Source organism: Macaca thibetana, chromosome 10 (assembly GCF_024542745.1).
Source record: "Macaca thibetana thibetana isolate TM-01 chromosome 10, ASM2454274v1, whole genome shotgun sequence".
Lineage (NCBI taxonomy): Eukaryota > Metazoa > Chordata > Mammalia > Primates > Cercopithecidae > Macaca > Macaca thibetana.
In genome coordinates this window covers 5,298,469-5,322,533 of record NC_065587.1, presented here as the reverse complement: position 1 = coordinate 5,322,533, position 24,065 = coordinate 5,298,469, and the positions used below count along the sequence as shown (strand labels likewise).

At 54.1% G+C, this 24,065-nt stretch overlaps 1 protein-coding gene across 2 annotated transcripts in view; it reads left to right on the top strand.

Annotated features, from left to right (window-relative positions):
- FBLN1 (fibulin 1) overlaps positions 1-24,065 on the top strand; it is a 97,916-nt gene that overhangs the window by 7,670 nt on the left and 66,181 nt on the right. For both annotated transcript variants that reach the window (XM_050805852.1, XM_050805853.1), the window contains exons 2-7: positions 8,570-8,675; positions 15,620-15,755; positions 17,932-18,094; positions 21,360-21,419; positions 23,100-23,201; positions 23,780-23,917. In XM_050805852.1, coding sequence (XP_050661809.1) covers positions 8,570-8,675; positions 15,620-15,755; positions 17,932-18,094; positions 21,360-21,419; positions 23,100-23,201; positions 23,780-23,917 — 705 coding nt within the window. The remainder of the gene's footprint in view (positions 1-8,569; positions 8,676-15,619; positions 15,756-17,931; positions 18,095-21,359; positions 21,420-23,099; positions 23,202-23,779; positions 23,918-24,065) is intronic.

The following is a 24,065-nucleotide window of genomic DNA, read 5'->3' as shown; positions in this document are numbered from 1 at the left end:
AAACTGAGGCCCGGACTTGCTCCAGGTGGGAAAACTCTCAGCCGTGAGATCAGAAGCAGATTCCAGGCCTCTGGGTTCCCAGCCCCCAGTCTCCCCTCTGTGACAATCTGCATGGTCAGCAACCTGGGTATTAAGATCCTAGTGGCTCACGGGCTTCCAGGAATGGGATCAGACATTGCCCAAAGCTTCTGCGATGTTTACAGCTAGCGGGCTGACGTTCTGGAAGCTTCCACCCAAGGAGTGGTACAGAATCTCTCTGAGCATCTGTATTCTTAGAAAGAGCACGTGGCCATATCCTTCCCAGGCCTCTAGGGCATGGTCCCTGCAGGCCATGTGACCTGTTTCTCTGCATGCCTTGGAACCTGGGGCATGCCACTGATCTATACCATAATCTTTATGGACGCCTAAGTCACCTGGAAAAAATGTAGTTTTAGCAGCTGTCCCAGGCAACAAACGGTATCTGAGGCCTGTGAACTGAGCCATCTCCATCCAGTTACTCTGGCAGGCATGTCTCTCTCCTGAAGAGAGGTGGTGGACGTGGTGGCGTATTGGCCGTTGGGCACCGTGTCAGCCTGGAGGAGTGTGCGGTTCCTTTGAAAAAGAATGTTCTCCCTATCCTGGCGCGGTAACTTTTCCCTTTGTTTAATTGTGAAGCTTCTGTTTTTTCTTGTGGTCAGTGCGCTGATGTAAGTACTTTTCCTGGATTGTCTCATCAGTCTTCCCCCATGCTTTTTTTTTTTGAGACAGAGTTTCACTCTTGTTGCCCAGGCTGGAGTGCAATGGCACAATCTCAGCTCACTGCAACCTCAGCCTCCCGAGTAGCTGGGATTACAGGCATACGTCACCACACCTGGCTAATTTTGTATTTTTATTAGAGACAGGGTTTCTCCATGTTGGTCAGGCTGGTCTCAAATTCCCAACCTCAGGTGATCCTCCTGCCTCCTCTGGATCTGGAGGTTGCAGCTCACTGCAACCTCTGCCTCCCGGGTTCAAGTGATTCTCCTGCCTCAGCCTCCCGAGTAGCTGGGATTATAGGTGTGAGCCACCACGCCTGGCTTTTTTTTTTTTTTTTTTTTTTTTTTGACAGTCTCACTCTCACCCAGTATGGAGTGCAGTGGTTCGATCTCGGCTTACTGCAACCTCTGCCTCCCGGGCTCAAGCGATTCTCTCGCCTCAGCCTCCTGAGTAGCTGGGATTTCAGGGGCCTGCCACCATGCCAGCTAATTTTTATATTTTTAGTGGAGACAGCGTTTCACCATGTTGGCCAGGCTGGTCTCGAACTCCTGGCCTGAAGTGATGACTGCCCACTTCGGCCTCCCAAAGCTCTGGGATTACACGCGTGAGCCAGCGCTCCCGGCTTCTTCCCCCATTTTTACAGATGAAGGAAATGAGGCACCCTGAGTCTTAGTAAGGGAGGGAGCCAGATTCAAGGCTGAGCAGTTTTAACCTGCAGTGTTGCCTTCCCTGGGAACGTTCGAGTTGAAGGTTAACAAGATTTTGAGAGAGTTTGCTCTTGGTTTATATCTAATATTATGCTTTGGATCTAACTCACGTGGTCAGAGGCAGGGTCAGATTGAGACTGGTTGATTGAGACTCCTAAGAAACAACAGGAAATGGTCTGGGAGAGAAGATTCTAGGTCCCCTGAGGCCCTGCTTCTCTCTTGAGCCCCCACATCCCAGCGTGGAGTTTCCAGCGAGTGCCTGTTCGGCTTGGGTGGGTGTCCATTGTGGGACTGGTCAGAGGTAATTTTTGGATCTCAGACCTGCTCACAGCTGTCGGTGGTCGGGGATAGAAGAAGCAGGCGTGGCTTCGTTTGGCCAACATTACCCTCCTGACTCACAGTGTTCCAGGGCTGCTCGGATGCCCTAGGGTTTGTGTACAAATGGCCTTGACTTTACACCCTTCTGAAGGTGGGGGGTCTGACTGATTAGGCAGTTGGTTGGATGCTGTCGACCCCTGCAGAACTCTTGGTAGCCATGAGGTGTGGAGTTGGCGTGGGGGATCTTTTAGCCCCAGTCCCCTCTTTGCCCCCGCCCCAGCCTGGCTGAGGGTCCTGGGCAGGCACTGAGAAGGCACCACATGGGGTAGCACTTGATGAGCAGGTGGGTAGGAGAGTGAGGTGGGAGGTGCCTCCGTGGGCCTCAGATGGTCCCCAGCCTGTGTGATGGGGCAGTGAAGCTCAGGACATCCGGTGTTTGGATATCCACAGGTGACCCGATCCCCAGGTAAATGAGCAACTGGAAGTGCCTGCAGGGATGCTGGAGGCACAGCCGGGGTGGGGCTGGACCTCAGGCCCTTCCCCACCCCCATCTCCCCACCCTCACAGGACACACCGGGTAGCTAAGATCCTTGTTTTTAGGATTTTTGTTTGTTTTGAGATGGGGTCTCCCCCTGTCCCCCAGGCTGGAGTGCAGTGTTGCAATCATGGCCCACTGCAACCTTGAACTCCTGGGCTCAAGCCATCCTCCCACCTCTGCCTTCCAAAGTGCTGGGATCACAGGCCTGAGCCGCGATGCCTGGCCTTTTGTTGTTGTTGTTCTTTTAAAGTTGTTAAGTCATCTTTATTTTGGTTGCAAAGTTGCAAGCTGTTTTTTACTGAACATTTTAAGTCTCATTTGAAGTTTCATAGCTTGCCATGTAAACCATTGCATACATGGTCAAACTGCGGTACAGAACATTCTGAAATACAATCTATTAAATTAATTCACTTGACACTGTTCAGATTACTGCATGAAAACAACATTGATTGAAGAAGGCAAGTAAATCAATGGGCAAAACATCTGATTGCTTTCATAATGCAGGATGTTACAAGATGGCCAACAAACACTAAATTATTTTGCTTAAGAAATGTACTTTTTATTGTGGTAAAATATGTGTCACATAGGATGTGTGCCATTTTAACCATTTCCTTTTTTTTTTTTTTTTTTTGAGACAGAGTCTCACTCTGTCTCCCAGGCTGGAGTGCAGTGGCATAATCCCTGCTCACTGCATCCTTTACCTCCCAGGTTCCAGTGATTCTGCTGTCTCTCAGCCTCCTGAGTAGCTGGGATTGCAAGCGCACCCCACCAAACCCGGCTAATTGTAGCTGGGATTACAGGCATGAGCCACTGCGCCCGGCCCATTTTAACCATTTCTAAGTGTACGGTCCAATGGTATTAAACACAGTCACATTATTGTACAGTCATCACCACCCTCCATCTCCAGAACTTTTCACATTCCCAAACTGTTAAATACTAACTCTCCGTCCTCCCTCCCCCAGCCTTTGGCACCTATCCTTCTACTTCCTGTCTTTGACAAATTCCGTACAGATTTAACTCCTCTAGGGACCTCATAGGTACTCTTGTCCTGGGTCACTGTACCTGCCTTACTGGCCTTTCTTGATTTTCATAACCAGAGTAAAGCTTGTTTATTTTATTTTGTGACGGAGTCTTGCTCTGTTACCCAGGTTGGAGTGCAGTGGTGTGATCTTGGCTCACTGCAACCTCTGCTTCCCAGGTTCAGGTGATTCTTCTGCCTCAGCTTCCTAAGTAGCTGAGACTACAGGCGTGCACCACCATGCCCGGCTAATTTTTGTATTTTTAGTAGAAACAGGATTTCACCATGTTGGTCAGGCTGGTCTCGAACTCCTGACCTCATGATCCACCCACCTCAACCTGTTGGGATTACAGGCATGAGCCACCGCACCCGGCCAAGCTTGTTTATTTAAAAGGGGACAGAGACAACTTTTTTTCCTTTCTAATCAGAATGTGTCTTGGAAAGGATATGTCTGAGGGATGGGAGTGGGGTTGGTTTTGTGCTTGAGGGAAACTGTTCCCACCCTGTCCCACGGTAAGCTTGTAAAGAGGTCGGTGCCCTTGTTTTGGAACACAAGTTAATGACACACCTTTTCTTGTGTGGGCTACACACATCTCTAACCTGCTGCTGATAGTACTTTTGTTGGCATCTGGAGCCATGATGCCAGGCCCCTCTTCCTGAAGCTCAGTTTTCCTCGAATGGGTGGGAGGTAACCAGTGCTGAGCCCACCAGGGAAATCGAGGCATATCTCCAAGGCTAAGAAACGCAGTTCTGTAGCCTCAGCCACTCCCCGACCCCCAGCTCATCCCTGGCCTTTGCCGAAATTCTAACGAGCCCCGTATTTTGTGTGGGTGGGCTCTGACCCCTAAGGATTTTCCTGGGGGTCACTGCCTCCATCCCCTGGGATGATGGAGGAGGAGGAGGCTTGTTTGTGGGGCAGAGGATCCTGCCCCAGCAGCCTTTGCATGTCAAGAGTGGTCTTGCTGATGGGGCCCCTTCCCCTGGCTCTGTTTAACCGGTGCTTACTGAGCCATGATGTGTGTGCTGGGCACGGGCAGGTGCGACATGGACAGTGAGAGGAGGAAGACACCATCTCTGGCCCCCAAAGGCGGTTTTAATTCAGGAGGAGCAAGAAAGAACAGTGTAGGAGGCTGCCAGGACTGAGCCTGATGCCAGAACCCAGGGCCCAGGACCCGTGGGTGAGAGCAGTGGGCAGGAGGGCGTGGAGGCCACTGAGCCCTGTGAGGAGCTGGCCGCACACTGGTTTGTGGTGGGTGCAGCACAGCCTGGGTGGGAACAGGGACACCTTAATATTTATGTTCATGTCACTGGTGACTTGACGCTTTTCAGCTTCCTCTGTTCTTAATTCCATGTGGAGCCCAGGCAGGATGATAGCAGAATGAATGGAAGGGGTCGAGGCGTGAGAGCCGGTGAATGAGAGTGGCCTTGTCTGTAGGCCCATGTGGGTCAGGGCCTGGCAGTTGATTGGTGAGTGTTACAGTGAGGATGATCGTCCCCTTCTCAGGCCCCCTCCCCATGCCTCTGCCTCGTCACCATCCAGCCTGGCCAGGGACCCTGCTCGGCTCGTCGTGGACTCTCTGATGGGGCTGTGCAGGAGCTCTCCCTTGGCTAATGATGGGGTGAGCTCAGCTTCCCTCGGGCACAGCCCCCAGACGGCTCTGCTTTGCAGAGTTCCAGCTCTGGGGCTGCTCAGAACATGGGAGCTAACTTCCGAGTTTCTGGAAGACCGAAGGACTTCACATTTGATTTTCATCGTCCTGCTGAGCTTAAGGTTCACAGTGCCCAGGCTCCCCAGCAGGAAGCATTTCCAAACCATTTCTGCAGCTCTGGGTGCAGAATTCCCAGGGCCATGGGAGCCTGCCCTCCCATGTGTTTTCCTTTCTCAGAGTCTGAAGGAGGCTCCGGGGCCGCAGCTCACCCGCGGGGGATTCCGCACACCAGCACTCGGCTGTGTCTTCCCCATTTCTTATGAGCATCGATAAGTCAGTCCCCTTCGATGGTTTAATCCTCCAGCCAGTTTACAGAGAGCTTTCTGTGTGCTTGGAACTTTATAAAGTGCATCCCTCTTCTCAGCAACCCTGGGAAGATAGTGCAAGCCCCGTTCTCCCACTGGGGAAGCTATGGTTCAGAGAGACGATGCCGCCTGCCCAGGGTTAGAGAGCAAGAGAGTGCTGGAGCCAAAGGCTGTTTGGCTCCAAAGCTTACACTCTTTTCACTCAACTCTGTGGCTGCCACGTGCTGGCATGGATGCTGGGGGTATACAAGGACAGGAGACAGAGCCTGCCCTCAAGACATTTGTGGCTATGAGTGTAGGGCAGGCAGGCAGGGTGCTGGAGGATGTAGAGACATGCGCCAGGCACAGGGTGATGTGGGAGCAGAGGGGCACCTGAGCCATGCGGGGGGGCAGGCCAGGAGAAGGTGACAGGGCATGGGAGGTGGGCTAGGACAGGAGACAGGCTGCAGAAGACATGAGGGTGAAACTGCAGGCGGGGGCTCAGTGGGCCTGGCCAGAGAAGGGGTGAAGGGAGTGTGGGGGCAGACATGGGAACCGGGCTTGGCTGCAGAAGCGATGAAGGGAGTGGGGACAGATGGGAACTGGGCTTGGCTGCACAGGGGAAAGCAGCCTCGCTGTCAGGACACATGGCTGGATCACATCATGTTCATCCAGGAGTGCACCACGGCCTGTCTCATCTGTAACAGATAAGGTCATTGGCTTAGTGAGTGCTTTTGCTTTTCTTTTTTTTTTTTTTTTTTTTTTTTTTTTGAGACGGAGTCTCGCTATGTCGCCCAGGGTGGAGTGCAGTGGCCGGATCTCAGCTCACTGCAAGCTCCGCCTCCCGGGTTTTTACGCCATTCTCCTGCCTCAGCCTCCCGAGTAGCCGGGACTACAGGCGCCCACCACCTCGCCCGGCTAGTTTTTTGTATTTTTTTAGTAGAGACGGGGTTTCACCGTGTTAGCCAGGATGGTCTCGAACTCCTGACCTCGTGATCCGCCCGTCTCGGCCTCCCAAAGTGCTGGGATTACAGGCTTGAGCCACCGCGCCCGGCCGCTTTTGCTTTTCTTAATGAATTAGAGCAAGAATGAATGAATGAATGAATGGGAACATTCAAGGTTATCCCTATGATAACGTGGCTGTCACTCCGGATGACGCTTTGGTGCTGGGAGGCCCGCAACTCCAGACAATCTGACGTTATCTCTGGCTCCTGGTGAATCTCACGTTCCATCGTTGGAGAGGGGACACCTGAGGTGGGGGATGGGCTGAGTGGTCAGGCTGATGGACATTGTTGGGCTTTGCTGTGGGACGGACCTTCACGCTTACCCACACCACTGCAGGGCTGTTCCTGCCAGCCTGGGGGAGCCGGGTGAGAGTAAGAAGGGTGGGTCTACCTTGCGCTGCAGAAAGCAGCTCTGAGTTTCCTGGAAGCCCTGGGGAAAAGGGAAAGCCCAGAAGTTGTCACTGGGGGGCATGGTTCTAGGTGAGACCCCCTCCTCGTGGCCGTCTGGAATGGCCTGGCTGAGCTCCAGCTCATTTGTGCACGGACCCTATCCATTCTGGAATGTTTCTGGAAGTTTCTCCTCCTCCCCTGCTGAGATCGGGATGGAGCATCTGAAGGCCGCATAGTCTAGAAGTGCTTACAGTGGTGGATGACCAACAGCACCCTGTGTGGTTTAGCAAGGTGCCGCCTCACCGAGCAGACAGCAGCCTCCCTCCGGGCCACCCCGAGGGCCCGGCCTGGAAGAAGAATGCGCTCAGGCAGAGCACCCAGAGTTGTATGTGCGGAAATGGAAATGCTGCCAGGCCCAGTGGGATTTACCCTCTAGGGTCTGGAAAGCCATTAGGAAGGAAAAGTGGTGCTTCTTAAAGCCCAGTTTTGTAACGTCCTGCCGAGAGGTGACCTTCTGCCCAGCAACTGAGGCTGTCGGTGCTAATGCTTTCTGGCGTTTGAGTCCTTTAGACTGAGGGCCAAGTATGTGGGCACCTGGCACCCGGCTGCTCCTCCCTCGGGGCACAATGGGGTTGTCTCCCTTCCATGAGCTGAGGGGCTGGGAGGGTGCCCATTGGGGCTGGGGCATGGGGCACAAGGGCCTACGCGCCCAGCTCATTTGGGCTGTGGTCTGGCTCTGAGGGTGCGGGCCCGCTGCTTGGTGCGTGACCCTTTCATCTGCCCTTTTTGTGAGTGGGAGATAAGATGGCCAGACTGCTGTTCCTCCTGAACCTGTGCTCTCTGCTTTGCCAGTCCTGTCCTCACCAGTCTTCTCACAGGTCCCCGTTTCTGTAGAAGAGGGGGTCTTGTGGTAGGTCAAGGGCAGAAACCATCACCAGCCTTGGTTTCCTCATCTGTAGCTTGAGGCTTATGTCCTGGCTCCTGCCCCTTTGCTCCCAAGATTAAAGGAGAAAACACAGATGTGGGTCACAGAAGCTGGTTTAGAATTGGTGGTTTTTAGGCTGGGTATGGTGGCTCACGCCTGTAATCCCAGCACTTTGGGAGGCCAAGGCGGGCGGATCACCCAAGGTCAGGAGTTCGAGACCAGCCTGGCCAACATGGTGAAACCCCATCTGTACTAAAAATACAAAAAATTAGCCGGGTGTGGTGGTGGGCACCTGTCATCCCAGCTACTCAGGAGACTGAGGCAGGAGAATCACTTGAACCTAGGAGGTGGAGGTTGCAGTGAGCTGAGATCGCGCCACTGCACTCCAGCCTGGGCGAGAGACTCTTACTTGACTCAGCTCGAGAAACTCTTACTTGACTCAGCTCGTTGCATTTTGAGCCCCCTCCCTGTTTGCAGTCTCTCCTCTGGAAAGAGTGGTGTCGGCTGTTCCCTGACCTGCTGGGCTGGGCGGGCCGGCAGCGTGGCCCTGCCTCTGTCAGCAGGGGCTTTCTTGCCCGCTGGACTGTGAAGGCAGGGACCCGGCTGGACAGGGGTGGCATCGGCATCTCCAGCGTGTGACTGGAGCAGGGATCATGTGTGCTTGGATCTCAGGGCTGAGCCGCAGCCCTGTCCCAGTTGGATTCAGACAGGGGAGGATTCAGGCCTTTCTTCTAGGAAGGAGTGGGGTGTGGGCTCCCAGCTGGGGCCTGGTGGGGCTTTCAGTACTGGTTTGCAGAGTGACTAAGGGATGTTAGTCACTAGCATCACCCCAGCCTGATGCTGTTGTTAGAAGGACGTGCATGTCCTGGTGGTGCACCTGGGAGGGGCCCGCCGCCCGTTGAGTGGTGAGCCACCTTCAGCTTGTTCTCTTCCCTGCACAGTGGATGCGGATGTCCTCCTGGAGGCCTGCTGTGCAGATGGACAGCGAATGGCCACTAATCAGAAGGACTGCTCGCTGCCATATGCCACGGAATCCAAAGAATGCAGGTACGTTTGCCAGTGGCCACTGTTTGACTGGAACAGTGTTCCTTTAGAGGAAAGTGGGGGAGGAAAGGACAGTGTGTGCCAGACCTCTCGGGAGAGGTTGGACACCAGGCCCGGATCCATCCAGGCTGGATGGATTTAAAAAAAGGGGGGACAGTTGTGGGGGAGCAGAGGAGATGATGTGACTAAAGAGCCTTGTGAACGGAAACACGGACCACCTACAGACCCCCAGAATGCCGGGGAGCCGGCACAGAGTGGAGCGTTTCACCAGCCGGTTTTTCACCTTCCGCACTAACCAACATCTGGATCGACTGTTTTTAGTCTTCTCTCCCTACATTGACTCCAGCTCTCTGAAAATTCTGAGACCATGTAAGCTTAGAATAAATGATGAGAGGCCGGGCACGGTGGCTCACGCCTGTAATCCCAGCACTTTGGGAGGCCGAGGTGGGTGGACCACCTGAGGTCGGGAGTTCGAGACCAGCCTGGCCAACACGGTGAAACCCCGTCTCTACTAAAATTACGAAAAAAATTAGACAGGCGTGGGTGGTGGGTGCCTGTAATCCCAGCTACTTGGAAGGCCGAGGCCAGAGACTCGCCTGGGAGGCGGAGGTTGCAGTGAGCTAAGATTGCTCCACTGCACTTCAGGCTGGGCAACAAGAGCGAAACTCTATTTCAAAAAAAAAAAAAAAAGAATAAATGATGAGATTAGGTCATGCTGGTCATCATCATAAAAATAATAGTGAAAACCCCAGCAAGCGTCTGGAGCACCTGCTTTATGTGGAGCCTTTGATGTACATGATCTCATTGAACTTTGTTATGAACCCCATTTGACAGAGCAGGAGACCAGGCTTTCCCCAGGTGTCCAGCTGGTAAGCAATGATGTGAGGATCTGAACTCGGGGTACGCGCCTGGGAGGCGAGGCTGTGGAAGCAGCCGGCATTTGCCATCCATTTGTTTTCTCTGCCTCAAGTCCGAGTCTAAGCAGCCGTGATGCTTGGAGCCAGGGGCGCGGGCTGGAGAGCTGTCACGGGAAGAATGCACGGGGACGGCTCGCCGGCCTCATCCCGGAGATTTGCATTTGTGCTGCGGTGTGTGTGGGCTGCTGCCTTCCTGCGTGATGAAGAACGTAGATCCTGATGAAGGAAATTCTTGAAAAGTCGAAAGCATTATAGAGCAAACAAAGGAAAATAGGAAACTCGCGTGGCTTGAATTGACTGGGAGACCATGCAGTCGGGATTTATGGGACATCTGATGAGTGGGAGCCGTGATCCTGGCGTGCAGCGGGTGCAGGAAGTGCTGGAAGTGTCGTAGGGGCCGCTGGCCTTTCTGCAGTGAGGCTGGGTGATGAGCACTGAGCATTCTGTGTACCATCTGCACGGACAGCAGCCAGCCTGGCCCTGGGAAGGACAAGGGCTGGGGAGGTGGACCAACCTGGGTGGGTTTCTGGCTGGGTGACCTGAGCCAGCTCAGAGGCACCATGATACCTCCTTTTCGGGGTTGTTATAATGATCAGAGATCGCCTGGGCGCGGTGGCTCAGCCCTGTAATCCCATCTCTTTGGGAGACCAAAACGGGTGGATCACCTGATGTCAGGAATTCCACACCAGCCTGACCAACGTGGTGACACCCCGTCTCTACTAAAAATTCAAAAATCAGCTGGGCGTGGTGGCGAGCGCCTGTAATCCCAGCTACTCGGGATGCTGAGGCAGGAGAATCACTTGAACCCGGGAGGCGGAGGTTGCAGTGAGCTAAGACCGTTCGTTGTACTCCAGCCTGGGTGACAAGAGTGAGATTCCGTGTCCCCACCACCAAAAGAAAAAAATCAGAGATCGTCTATGAAACCAGCACCACAAAGCCAGACCGCGGCGCTGTATTGGTTTTCCAGGTCTGCCAGAGCAGAGTACAAGAGGCAGAGCGGCTCAACCGCTGGCTCCTCGTAGTTCCGGAGGCTAGAAGCCTGAGACCGAGGTGTCGGCAGGGTGGGTTCCTTCTGAGGCCCTTCTGGGCCTGTAGATGTCCTCTTCTCCGTTTGTCCTCATACGGCCTTCCCTCTGTGTGTGTCTGTGTCCTACTCACCGCTTCCTCGAAGGACACCAGTCCTATTGGTTTAGAGCCTGCCCTAACGACCTCATTTAACTGTATCACCCATTTAAAGTCCCTGTCTCCAAATAGAGTCACATTCTGAGATACTGGGGGTTAGGACTTCACCAGATGGATTTGGGAAGACACAGTTTAGCCCATAATAGGGAGCCACTGTTACTAATACTTACTGAAATAAAAGAAAATGAGGCATCAGCCCGTGTAACCCCTCTATGTGCAGACAGAGAAACTGAGGCCACAGATTCAGCAACTCTCTGGGCCTTGCTTGTGAATGGGGATTTTAGTTACTATCAAATGTATTCTGACTTTTTTACTCACCAATGTCTTTGATAAATTTGGGAGTTATCTTTTTTCTTTTTTGTGTGAAACAGAGTCTTTCTCTGTCACCCAGGCTGGAGTGCAGTATGTCGATCTTGGCTCACTGCAACCTCCGCCTCCTGGGTTCAAGCGATTCTCCTGCCTCAGCCCCTCGAGTATCTGAGATTACAGGCACGCACTACCACACCAGGCTAATTTTTGTATTTTTAATAGAAACAGAGTTTCACCATGTTGGCCAGGCTGGTCTCAAACTCCTGACCTCAGGTGATCCTCCTGCCTCAGCCTCCTAAAGTGCTGGGATTATGGGAGTGAGCCACCGTACCCGGCCAATTTTGGGGTTATCTTTAATCTCCTTTGGGTCCCAGAGGACAAACACATTGCCTTCTTGTAAATTTTAAACATTCATTAGATTTCCTGAAATGTAAGAAATACCATCAGAATGGCTGAGAGGGCATTCCTTCTCTCTTTAAGTGCGCGTTCAAGTCCAGACTCCTGGGTATCGTGAGTTTCCATATGACAGTGTCCCTGAAATGTGGCTTAATGCCTGGGACACCACTCAAAGGTCACCGGATGCAAGTGACTGGCCCTTTGACTCATCCAGTGGACACACAGACCAGGGGCCACATACTGTCCTAGGCTGCCCCTCCAGTGAGCCACTGAGCCACCCTGCTCTGCCTACGTCACTGCCCTGTGGCCCCAGGTGCTGTCTGCTGCCCTCCAGCCCTTCCTGCGTGCTTCCCCTTTACGCTGTTCTCATTGGGGTCCAAACCTCATGCAGCCTGTGCCAATCAGAGGCCGCGCCTGGACTCCAGCTCACAGTGAGACGAAGCCCACGTAAGGGTTCAGCAGGCAGGCACTGATGTGACTGTGGGGGTCCCCAGGTGAGCAGGACCCTGCCCCAGCCTCCCCAACCCAGGGAGGTCAGAGCTCCTATCTGGGTGAGGCAAGGGCTCTGGGTGCAGGGCGTGGCCAGCAGTGCAGTGATGCTAATGAAGGGACTTTCTAATGAGTTTTGTACAGATTATCATTTTTAGTGAAGGCAGGGAAGGGATAGGGCAGATCAGGAATCAAATCTGATTTACAAGAATCCTCTTAATAGTGATATTTAAAAGATGCAAGAAACAGGGGTCACTGACACCTGGTTTGCCTGTTGTGTTAGCCAGTTCCTTTTTTTTTTTTTTTTGAGATGGAGTCTGGGCGTGTCGCCCAGGCTGGAGTGCGGTGGCGCAATCTCAGCTTCCTGCAACCTCCGCCTCCTGGGTTCAAGCGATCCTCCTGCCTCAGCCTCCCGAGTAGCTGGGATTACAGGCGCCCGCCACCACACCTGGCTGATTTTGGTATTTTTAGTAGAGACGGGGTTTCACCATGTTGGCCAGGCTGGTCTCGAACTCCTGACCTCAAGTGATCTGATGCCTCGGCCTCCCAAAGTGCTGAGATTACAAGTGTGAGCCACTGCGCCCAGCCGAGTTCTCTTCTTTTGAAGTGGCGTCCTGTGAGGCTCACCAGCTGAAGTAAAATCAGTTTTTGTTCATTTGACAAAGCTGTATCGGCTCTTGATGCTCAGGAAGAGGCAGGATGAAAGCCAGGGGCAGGAGAGCCCAGGGCAGCCCTCCTGGGCAAGAGTCGAGGGTGTGAGGCCCTGAGGGTCCGCGGGGCCCAAAGGAGGGGGTGTCAGCTCCCCGAGTGGGTGAGAGGCTCAGAGAGGACTGCAGGGAGAGGCCGACCTCTCTGCAGCCGTGGGCTCTGGCCAAGCAGGGGTTAAGCAGCCTGCAGCTTCAACAAGGACACGTTTGCGCTGGTCAGAAGATGGCAGCTTTGATGTTTTCCCATCATGTATCATCTTGACTCTAGGTCTCCACCAAGGCCCGACATTCCTTGGGATCCAGATCTAAATCCACCTAAAACCTTGGATTAGGTTAAACCCACATGCCCTTCAGCGTCTTTTGGAGGAATTTGAACACACCCAATGAAACCTAAAGCAGGTCCCAAGCTGACATTTTCCAGCCCAGCATTTCTCTAACCCCTTCTTTATCTTGCAAATCTCACTGAGGGCCTGCTAGGTGCCAGGCTCCGTTCTGGTGAGTGGGGATAAATCGGTGAACGAAATATGCAAAGTCCCCTGACCTCGTGTAGGTGGCATTCTACAGGGGATGTCGAATGCAAAGAAAGTCATAAGCCAGTCTGATGGTTTGCAGGAAGGCAGGGTGTGCCGTGAGGGAAACAGGGAGGGATGGGGCTTCTGCATGGCGGGTTTACAATTTTAGAGCTGTGGGGTTGGCCTCACTGTGCCAGGACCTGAATGGGGCAAGGGAGTGGGCAGTTTGGAAAGTGGGAAGAGCATCCCAGGCTGAGGGAACGGCCCAGAGGAGAGGGTGTGCAGGTGCTGGGCAGCACAGCAAGGGGATCGGGGTGGCTGGAGTGGAGCCAGCAAGAGCCAGTCCCAAGGAGAAAGCACCAGATACAAGGGTAACCAGGTGGCTGAGGGGGCCGTGAGATAGAGGCCAGGGGGATTGGAGGTGAGTCTGAGGCAGCTGGACACCCTGAGGTGCCTGGGACACTTGATTGCTTCCACCTTTTGGGCGTTGTAAATGATATTGCTGTGAGGCCGGGCGCAGTGGCTCACGCTTACAATCCCAGCACTTTGGGAGGCTGGAGTGGGCAGATCACTTGAGGTCAGGAGTTTGAGACCATCCTGGCCAACATGGCAATATCTCATCTCTACTAAAAATATAAAAAGTGAGCTGGGCATGGTGGTGGGCGCCTGTAATCCCAGCTACTCGTGAGGCTGAGGCAGGAGAATCACTAGAACCCAGTAAGCGGAGGTTGCAGTGAGCCCAGATTGCAACATTGCACTCCAGCCTGGGCGACAAAGCAAGACTCCATCTCAAAACAAAACAAAACAAAACACAACAACAAACTGCTGTGAACATGGGTGTGCAAGTATCGGTTTGAAACCCTGCTTCAGTTCTTTGGATATATACCCAGAAATGGAATTGCTGGGTCCTATGATTATTCTATTTTTAATTTTGTGAGGAACTGTGCCTCACGGCATCTGCCCCTTTTCCATTCCCACCAGCAATGCGCACGGGTTCCAATGTCTCCACATCCTCACCAACACTTGTGATTTTCTGGCCAGCCAAGATTTTTTGAATGGATGCATGCATGTCTAGTGGCTCGCTCTGGCAGTTTCGTGAAATGCCTGTTATTTGCAAATCCACCGAAAGCATGAGTGAAACGTGGGCTAGCTCAGCTCGGTAATTCCATCCCGGAGCCTAAAGGCAGTTTTGGAGACGCATGGGCAGCCGGGTGCAGACCTCCAGTCCCCCAGGGAAGGTTGGGGGAAGGTGCGCTGGCAGCTGCCATTTTTGTGCAGAGGTGACCTGGTTGGCAGTGCAGGGAAGCTGGGGAGGCCCCCACCCTCTCTCCTGGAGGCACGGGTTGGGTGACTCTCCGGTGACACAGTCCTCTTCTGCTCATTGCCTTTGGAGCCCACCCACACCAGCCCCTAGCTGTCACAGCCTTGTGGTTGTGTCAGAGAAGCTGATTTTGGCAGGTCGAGGACCTCTCCCCAGAGCCCCGGCACGGCTGGGAGGCGTGGGCTGTGCAGCCAGGTGCCATTGTAGCCCCCATCCCTCCCTCTGGGGCCTTGGGCAGGCTACCCCACAGGACTCTCAGAAGCTGTTTGCTCTGAGCCTGGAATATGGATGAGCACTGAGAAGAGTTCGACCTGATAAAGGGATGGAAGGTCAGGCCCAGAGTCAGCCCCCCGCCGCTTTTTGGTTTTCAAATCAGCAGGAACATTTTGCGGGTGAAGCCTAGTGCTCAGAGGAGTGACATGGCCGCTCTGGAGACAAAACTGGGCCTCCTGACTCTGACTCCAGACACCATGCTGCATTCTGTCTTTCTTTTTTTTAAAAAAGAGGCCAGGCACGGTGGCTTACCCCTGTAATCTCAACACTTTGGGAGGCTGAGGTGGGTAAATCACCTGAGGTCAGGAGTTCCAGACCAGCCTGGCCAACATAGTGAAACCCCGTCTCTACAAAAATACAAAAATTAGCCAGGTGTGGTGGCGCATGCCTGTAGTCCCAGCTGCTGGGGAGGCTGAGGCAGGAGAATCACTTGAACCTGAGAGGCAGAAGCTGCAGTGAGCCGAGATCACACTACTACACTCCAGCCTGGGCGACAGAGCAAGACTCCATCTCAAAAAAACAAGTGAGAAAGAAAGAAAAAAACAGGGTCTTACCATGTTGCCCAGACTGGTCCCAAACTCCTGGGCTCAATTGGTCTTCCCGCCTCATCTTGTCAATGCGCTGGCATTACAGGTGTGAACCACTGTGCCCGGCCCAGCCTTTCTAACTAAATGCTAATTGAGCTCCTTCTGTGTGACACTGGGGCGCTGTGTGTTTCTCTCTGTGTCTGTGGGAGCAGGGAAGGGGAGGCTCAAAGGTGAGAGCACCCCCACCCCCGAGGACCTCGTACCCTGGGCCCCCTGCCCACAGAGCCTTGGCCCAGCCCACCCCTCCCCCACAGGATGGTACAGGAGCAGTGCTGCCACAGCCAGCTGGAGGAGCTGCACTGTGCCACGGGCATCAGGCTGGCCAACGAGCAGGACCACTGTGCCGCGCCCCGTGGTGACAACGCTAGCCTGGAGGCCACGTTTGTGAAGGTGAGAGCCAAAGACCGTGTGGGGTCGCTGCCTGTCCTCACTAGTCGGCAGACCCAGGCCCTCCCAGCCGAGCGACACTGTCCGTCAGCGCTCCCTGCCTCAGGCCACCTTTCTTTGTGAGCAGCTGGGTGTAGGGGCAGGAGGGAGGTGGAAAACCCCAGTATTTCTCCCCCTCCCCTGTAGCCGTAAACCCCGGTGGACACCTGGGCCGAGCCTCCCACGAGGCGGTGGGGGTGAAGTGATCTGGCCTTGCCCTGAGAACTGCCCGTCTCCAGGCTTTGGGCAGACGCGGAAGTCAAAGCAGGGCTCCTCTTGGGCTTTCAGAATCATCTTCTCAGTTCGGGGTAGGCACCCTCACCTACCCAGGAGGCTCTCAGGCTTCTCTACCCACAGACTAGTCAGGGTCCAGAGGTAAAAATGGGCCCTCACTAAGACCTCTGATAAGATCTGACCTCTATAACCACCCTAGAAGAGGAAACTGAGATTCAGAGAGGCCCATCCTCCAAAATGGCCTCTCTGCAGTCCTGTCAGGGACCCAGACGGGATGCTACCCTGAAGGTAAGCTGTGAATAAATGGCAGAGTCCTCTTCCCTGAGTGCTCCTAGGACCCTACGTGCTAGCAGGTCACTCAGGACGGTCACTCAGGACCGCTATGGCCATGGAAGGGCTGCGTTTTTGCAAGAGGTGGAAAGGTGCGTGATCGCACCCCCGGTCTGAACACTGGCAGTAAACCCGAGGTGTCCAGGCCATCCCTCCTTCACCACCCCGCCAGCAAGGAAAACAAACCCCGCCAGGAGGAACTTGGGCCTGGAGGAGCTCGGGTTGGGAAGCTGGGCTCCTGTTGGAGGCGCCAGATGACGAAAATACATTCCCTGGAAGAAGCTTCCCGTTCCTGCTTAGGAAGGTGTTGGAATCATTTTAAGAAGCAAGAATCTGAATGAAGTCTGGATTCCAGGAGGGGGTGTGGGAGCTCCTTTGTGGGGATTCTCCACATAGACGGGGCTGTGGAGGGCCTCTGTGTGGAGGAATTGGGGGTCCCAAGCCCCCTGCCCACCTTGGCCTGTGTGGGCTTTCACAGGGCAGGGCTCTGGCCCAGGAGGGAGCTGGGTGGGGTGAGGGTGGGAGTGCCTGGGAACCAGGACTTTGGACGTTTAATGACTGCCCCCACCCCCGGCACCCAATGCAAGGCTGGGCCTTGCGGATGCCGTCTGTCCGGTGCACAGCTGTGCCCATGTCCCCAGACTTGAGAGGTGTGTAAAAACCACAGAACATTCTAGCAGCAGTGGGAACAGATCGCTTTGACAGATGAGCGATTTGTGTTTCCGGGAAGGATTACTCACACCCCAAAAGATGGACGAGGTAACGGATGCTCCCTACACTTTCTGGCAGCAGAGGGCGTAGGATACGCGGCCTGGAAGACCCGTCAACGCCACGTAACTGAGGCAGACACCTCCCGGCTCCTGCTGGGGACTGTTTGGAAAGTTCTGAGCTCCTTCTTAGGATAACCACTTAATAAAGACTGAAGCAGGGCTTTTCATGTGTCAGGGCAAATGTTGCTTCTGGGACTCAGGTGTGAGGCCACAGGGACTTGGAAGTAACTATGGGGACCTGGGTCTGGGTGGCAGAGAGCCACCCTGTCCTTGGACCTTGCTTGATGACTCGTCTTGAAGTTCCTGTGCTTTCAAATGCACGGTACGATTCCTGCTGCCTGAACCCCCCTAACTCAAAAACGGAGAGGCAAGATGCATGCGTGTCATTCTTCCGGGCATGGTAGAGAAACCTCAGACCATGCAAAGGGAACAGAACTTTGGAGCTGGTGCACGGTGCTATAAGAAGCTCCCTCCTCCTGGAGGTGTGTGAGCAGAGCCAGGTGGTCGCCGGGCAGGGCAGGGATGTTGAGGGGTGCAATTGCGTGTTGGGGTGGGGAGGGGAGGTGGATGCCAGGCCCTTTAAGGTTCCTTTCAAAACTGGGGCCTAGATGGTTTGGGGTAGGGGGATCGGCTTGCTTTGCTATTTGTTGCTGACATTTAGAAGTGGTATCTAAGCCAGACTTGGGTCACCACTCTCCAGGTTGTGTGGACAAGGGGCTCAGAGAGGCATCCCCTGAAGCCTCTCATGGACCCCACTGGGCTGTCTGTCCCGCTCCTCCATCTGGGATCTCCACCTGTGTTTGCAGAGGTGCTGCCATTGCTGTCTGCTGGGGAGGGCGGCCCAGGCCCAGGGCCAGAGCTGCGAGTACAGCCTCATGGTCGGCTACCAGTGTGGACAGGTCTTCCGGGCGTGCTGTGTCAAGAGCCAGGAGACTGGAGACTTGGATGTCAGGAGCCTCCAAGAAACAGGTAAGTTTCCCCCTTCCTTCCCTTGTGGGCAGTGTATTAAGGTTCTCCAGGATATGTATATAGAACGAGATTAGAGAGAGAGAGATTTTAAGGACTTGGCTCATGTGATCGTGGGGTCTGGCAAGTCCAAAATCTGCAGGGCAGGCCTGCAGGCTGGAGCCCCAGAGAAGGAGGGGCCTTGCAGCTGGAGTTCAAAGGCAGTGTGCTGGCAGAATGCTGCCTTCCCCGGGGGAGGCCAGTCTGAAGGCCTTCTGCTGATTGGGTGAGGCCCACCCACAGTATGAAGATGATCTGCTTTTCTCAGCATCAACAGACTTACATATTAATCTCTTCTGTTTTTTTTGAGACAGAGTCTTGCTCTGTCACCCAGGCTGGAGTGCAGTGCAGTGGTGTGATCTCGGCTCGCTGCAACTTCCACCTCCTGGGTTCAAGTGATTCTTGTGCCTAAGCCTCCCGAGTAGCTGGGATTACAGGTGTGCACCACCACGCCTGGCTAATTTTTGCATTTTTAGTAGGGGCGGGGTTTCACCATGTTGGCCAAGTTGATCTGGAACTCCTGACCTCAGGTGATCCACCTGCCTTGGCCTCGCAAAGTGCTAGGATTACAGGTGTGAGCCATTGTGCCGGGCCAATATTAATCTCTAAAAAATAGCTTCACAGCAGTGTCCAGGCTAGTGTTTGACTAAACAGTTGGGGACCATACCCCAGCCAAATTGACACTTAAAATGAACCATTACAGGTAACATGTGCATCCATGTCACCATTGCCTTAACCCCGCATGGACTGACTCCAGTTGTCAGAGACATTCATGTTTGTGACCTTATCTGAGAGCCGCCATCCTGGAGTGACGCTGCTTGCGTGGAGTCCGGGATCAGACAAATGCGTGTTCCCATCCCAGTCCTAATGTGCACCTTGGTCCCCTTATCTGGAAAGTGGGGATAGTTGCAGTCCTACTTCATCAGATACTGGGAGGATGGAGTGTGAGATTAGGTATCAAGGGTTGAGTGCAGCACCTGGCCCCATAAGCGTCTGCCCTCACTATCTCCCCTTGTCCCTTCAGCTGCCTGGGGCAGCGTGGGTGGCTGGCCTTGCTCTCACTTTTTGGGTGAGGGTCTGATGCTCAAGATCACACGGCCAGCATGTGGAGGAGGGAGACCCTGGCCTTCCACCTCCCGGCCAGTGCCTTCTCCATCTGGAGCTGATGACGTATGAATGAGCAGCTGGGGGCCATCGCTGGCTAATAGCTGGCTATGCTCTGTCAAATCATAGACACTTACTCAGCAAAGGGGCATGTGACCCCAAGAGCAGCTTCAAGATCACTCTCAGCTGTGTGACCCCAGTTCTGTGTCCTCGCCCTGCATTTCTGTGTGGTTCAGTTATAGGGTTCAGGAGACTTCGTGGCTGTCCAGTAGTCTCTTACACTTACGCCATGGTTTCGTGCTGTAACAGAATTAACCTGGAAGAAGGCAGGACTCTGCCTGGGCCAAGCTTGCTGTGTGGTTTTCAGGCCATTCCCTCTTCTCTCTGAGTTTTCCCCCCACTCTCTTACGAAATAAAGAGGCGCAAGACGGGCACAGTGGCTCATGCCTACAATCCCAGCACTTTGGGAGGCCGAGGCAGGCGAATCACCTGAGGTCAGGAGTTCGAGACCAGCCTAACCAACATGGATAAACCCCGTCTCTACTAAAAATACAAAAATTAGCTGGGCGTGGTGGCGGGCACCTGTAATCCCTGCTACTTGGGAGGCTGAGGCAGGGAGAATTGCTTGAACCCGGGAGGTGGAGGTTGCAGTGAGCCAAGATGGCACCATTGCATTCCAGCCTGGGTGACAGAGCGAGACTCAGTCTCAAAAAAATAAAAAAATAAATACAATAAAATAAATAAAGCAATGGGGCGGTGCCTGAAGGGGTGAAAGGGAAGAACTCTCAGACCTGTAGTCTCTAAGTCAAGCTGATGGCTGTAGGATCCCAGGTGACGCAGGGAAGCTTTCACTTCTCGTTCTTAGCTTTTCAAGTCTAGGCTGTAGGGTCCCGGGACACAGGGGACCCGGGTCACCTGGGACTCATCTTTCACTTCTTGTTCTTAGCTTTTCAAGTCCAGGGCCCCATGGATGCCACTGAGATGATTTCAGATGTCACAGTCATCAAGTGGGATTGGGGCCACATTCTGCCTCCTTCCTTTCCTTGGGTTTTGAAATCAGAGATGACATTTTCACTTTAAACAAACCCAAACTTTTCGTGCTAGAGGAGGATTTCTCCTGCGTCTCAGGGGCGGATTTTCACTGATTTGTGTCTGCAGCGTGAGCAATCTCTGGGCTTTTCTGCAGCTCCAGATGTTTGCTTTATCTCTCCATCTTTTATCTGCTTCAGTCCTTGCCCCAGACTTTCCTCGCATGCTCCCTCCTCTGGGAGCGCTTCCTGTCTTCACAGCCGCACCTTCCTCCTACTGCTACCTGTGCCGTGGACCCACTGTTTGCTTCCTCGGGGCCATGCAGAAGGTTCCCAGACCGGTGCTGGCCTGCGACAAATAAGTACCGAAATGGAGAGTAACCCTTTACAAACACATAATAGCATTTGCTAGAATCAGTCAGGAGACACAAGTTTTTACTGCGTGCATCGCTTTAGACTTGGAGGGCGCGTGTTAATTGTTATAGCAAGGCTGTGACTGCATTTGCTGAGCTGGTCGAGTAATCTGGACTATGGCAACAGCACCCAGCATGAAGTCAATGATTACAGGCCTTTGTGTCTGTGCTCTTTCTGTTATAATTGATCCCTTTTTTTTGAAACGGAGTCTCGCTCTTGTCGGCCAGGCTGGAGTGCAATGGTGTGATCTTGACTTGCTGCAACCTCCAACTCCTGGGTTCAAGCGATTCTTCTGCCTGAGCCTCCTGAGTACCTGAGATTACAGGCACATGGCACCACACTCGGCTAATTTTTGTATTTTTAGTAGAGACAGGGTTTCACTGGATTGGCCATGATGGTCTTGAACTCCTGACCTCAGGTGATCCGCCCGCCTTGGCGTCCCAAAGTGCTGGGATTACAGGCATGAGCCACCACGCCTGGCCTATAATGGATCAGAGATCAATTATACATTTACAAGTGTAATTCTATCTTAAAGAGGATAAAGTTAATACTTAGCTGTTTATGTAAGATGTTCAGATGGGCATTACTGCCTGATAGTGACAAGAAGAGAGAATGTTGGGAGTTTCTTTTAAGATAAGATAGGTGTTTGGATAAATGTTTGACTTGGTCTTTTTCCCCCTTAGATAAGATCACTGAGGTGCAGGAGGAACAAGAGGACCCATACCTGAATGATCGCTGCCGAGGTGAGACTCCAGCGTCTCCCATAAGTTGGTATTTAAACAAAACCCCAAGGGGCCGGCTAGGTGGCTCAGGCCTGTAATCCTAGTACTTTGGGAAGCCAAGGCAGGAGGAGGATCCCTTGAGCCCAGGAGGTTGAGGCTGCAGTGAGGTATGACTGCACCTTTGCACTCCAGCCGGGGCGACAGAGCTGGACCTTGTCTCAAAACAAACCAACCAACCAAAATAAAGCCAAGGAATCTCAATGCTGATCTCATTGGAAGTTGGAACCCAGGTTTTGCTTCGGTTTACCCTGCAAAGTGCCCTTTGGCTGGGAGCCAGCCGTGAGCCACTTCCGCCCTGAGGAGTCCTGGACTCCCAGCTCCTCCTTCCCTTCCCCCTTCCAGATCTGGGGCCGGCTGGGGAGGGGAAGGGTGGGCTTACCGAGGAGGGGCCCTGGTGAGGGCTGGTGTGGAAAGCCTGCACATTACCGAGTCCCCAGGCCTTGCGAAGGTGACAGGGGCCTCCCCCAGGCTCTCAGGGGAGAGGAGGGGGTAAGTGTTCCTTGCCTTTGTACCCCTGGAGCCCCAGCCACGGTTCTGTCACCATTGGTGATATTCATTTGCCTCACAAGGAGATGTTTGCACATTTAAGTAAGGGCCTTGCAGGTTTGTTTTTCATATGATAAAAGTGTTTTTCTTTCATGGAACATTCCGGCATGTCTAGACCTGCAGATCTGCCCCACAAGCTCTTTCAGTGGTTCGCCTTGTGGTGAGGGTGTTAATTAGGAGCCAGTTTAATCCCCAAATGATGCAGTCAGTGCACGTTGATAGTCGGTCCAGGGACCTGGTAGAGGGAGGAGGGGAGTGACCGAGAGCCCCAGCCAGCCTCAGGGCTATGGGAAGAGCTTTCTGGGGAGGGGAGAGCTGGTCTGCAAGGAGGAGGCAGGATTAACTGGGAAAATAACCCCGAAAGGGTCCTCAGGGAGACCTGAAACCGTGTAAAGGGCACGGACCCACTGTAGCGGGGCTCTGGGTGGCAGTGGTCCGGGGAAGGAGGTGGGGTTAGAGGGCCAGAGGGAGGGGCCCGAGAAGCAGGCAGACTGGCAGCAGTTAGAAGTGTGTCTTGTAGAATCTTTCCCTGGTCGAGGCTTATCCTGATGAGATTTGCACTCTGAGCATCACTCTGGCCGCCCTGTAGGAAGAACAGGTTGTGGGGTGCTACTGGGCTATGCAGGTAGGAGGCTGTGGCCACAGCCAGCTGGGCAGCTGCAGGAGTTCAGGCCATGGTAGTGGGCTTGGAGCAGCGAGACAGCTCGAGAGTTCAGTGAGGAGCAGGTACATGAGGCCTAGTTGGGGCCTGACCTTCCACGTGGAGCCCACACCCGCCATGTCCGTGGCCAGCGGTGAGCTCTTCTCTGCCTCGCCCCTTCCAGGTCTACCCCAGCCTACAAAGGGCACTCTGCACACCACCTGATTTTTCCAGATGGGGAGGTTGGGACCTGAAGCAGCAGCCCCTGGGGGGTGTCCAGAGCCAGATCCTGGGGGTCTCCTAGGAGAGCTGCAGGTGGGCTCCAGCCAGGTCAGCCTGCCTTCCTGGGTTCGTGTGCCCAGAAGGCGTTTTCTGTGACCCAGCCTGAACGGAGCTAGAAACCACGCAGTGCCTGGGGTGCGTCCAGCCCTGGCTCACACACGCTGTCCTTCCAGGAGGCGGGCCCTGCAAGCAGCAGTGCCGAGACACGGGTGATGAGGTGGTCTGCTCCTGCTTCGTGGGCTACCAGCTGCTCTCTGATGGTGTCTCCTGTGAAGGTAAATGTCTCTGTCTCAGGTGCCAGCAGGACTGGCAGGTCACTGTGCTTGGGAGCCTGTGCTGGAGAGCTGAACAGAGCCTGCCTTGTACAGCCCACACCCCATTCAGGGGTGGAGAGCAGCCCAGGACTCGCTTTCTCGTACCCTGGAGTTTGCAGTGCAGAGGCCCCTGCCAAGACTCCCCTCCAAGGCAATATAAGCACCGGGGTTGGGAAAGAGGACGGATTTGGGGCCTAACCAGGTTCTGGTTCCAGGATCTGCTGAGTGGCCTTGGGCACATCCCTCAGTCTGTGAGATGGGGGAGATGGAGAAGATGCTGCCTCCACTTACGGGGTTCTTGAGGACCCCATAACTCCAGTCTCAGAAAAAGCAGTAGATAAGAAGGTTAGCCTGGGAGAGAAATCACTGCTTTCGGCTCCATGTGGTCCACAGCCTAGATGTGCACATGGTGGGCCTCAGCTCAGTTTGTGAGGGTGCAGGGAACCACTTCCACCGCGGCTTCGGCACATTCCTCCTGAGGATGTATCAGGATGGGTCGTTCTTGCTGGTCACCCCTGCCCTGCCTCGGTCTCTCCTAGATGTCAATGAATGCATCACGGGCAGCCACAGCTGCCGGCTTGGAGAATCCTGCATCAATACAGTGGGCTCTTTCCGCTGCCAGCGGGACAGCAGCTGCGGGACTGGCTATGAGCTCACCGAAGACAATAGCTGCAAAGGTACAGCACGCGCTCCGAGTCCGCAGACCTGGTCTCCCGGGTGTAGATACGGTGCGGTGGGAAGGGCAGCTCTGGGGTCTGGGCTCCCGCAGTCCTGCGCTCTGTGTGGCTGCCTGGGCCACTGCCTGCTCATCTGCAGGAGGGAGCT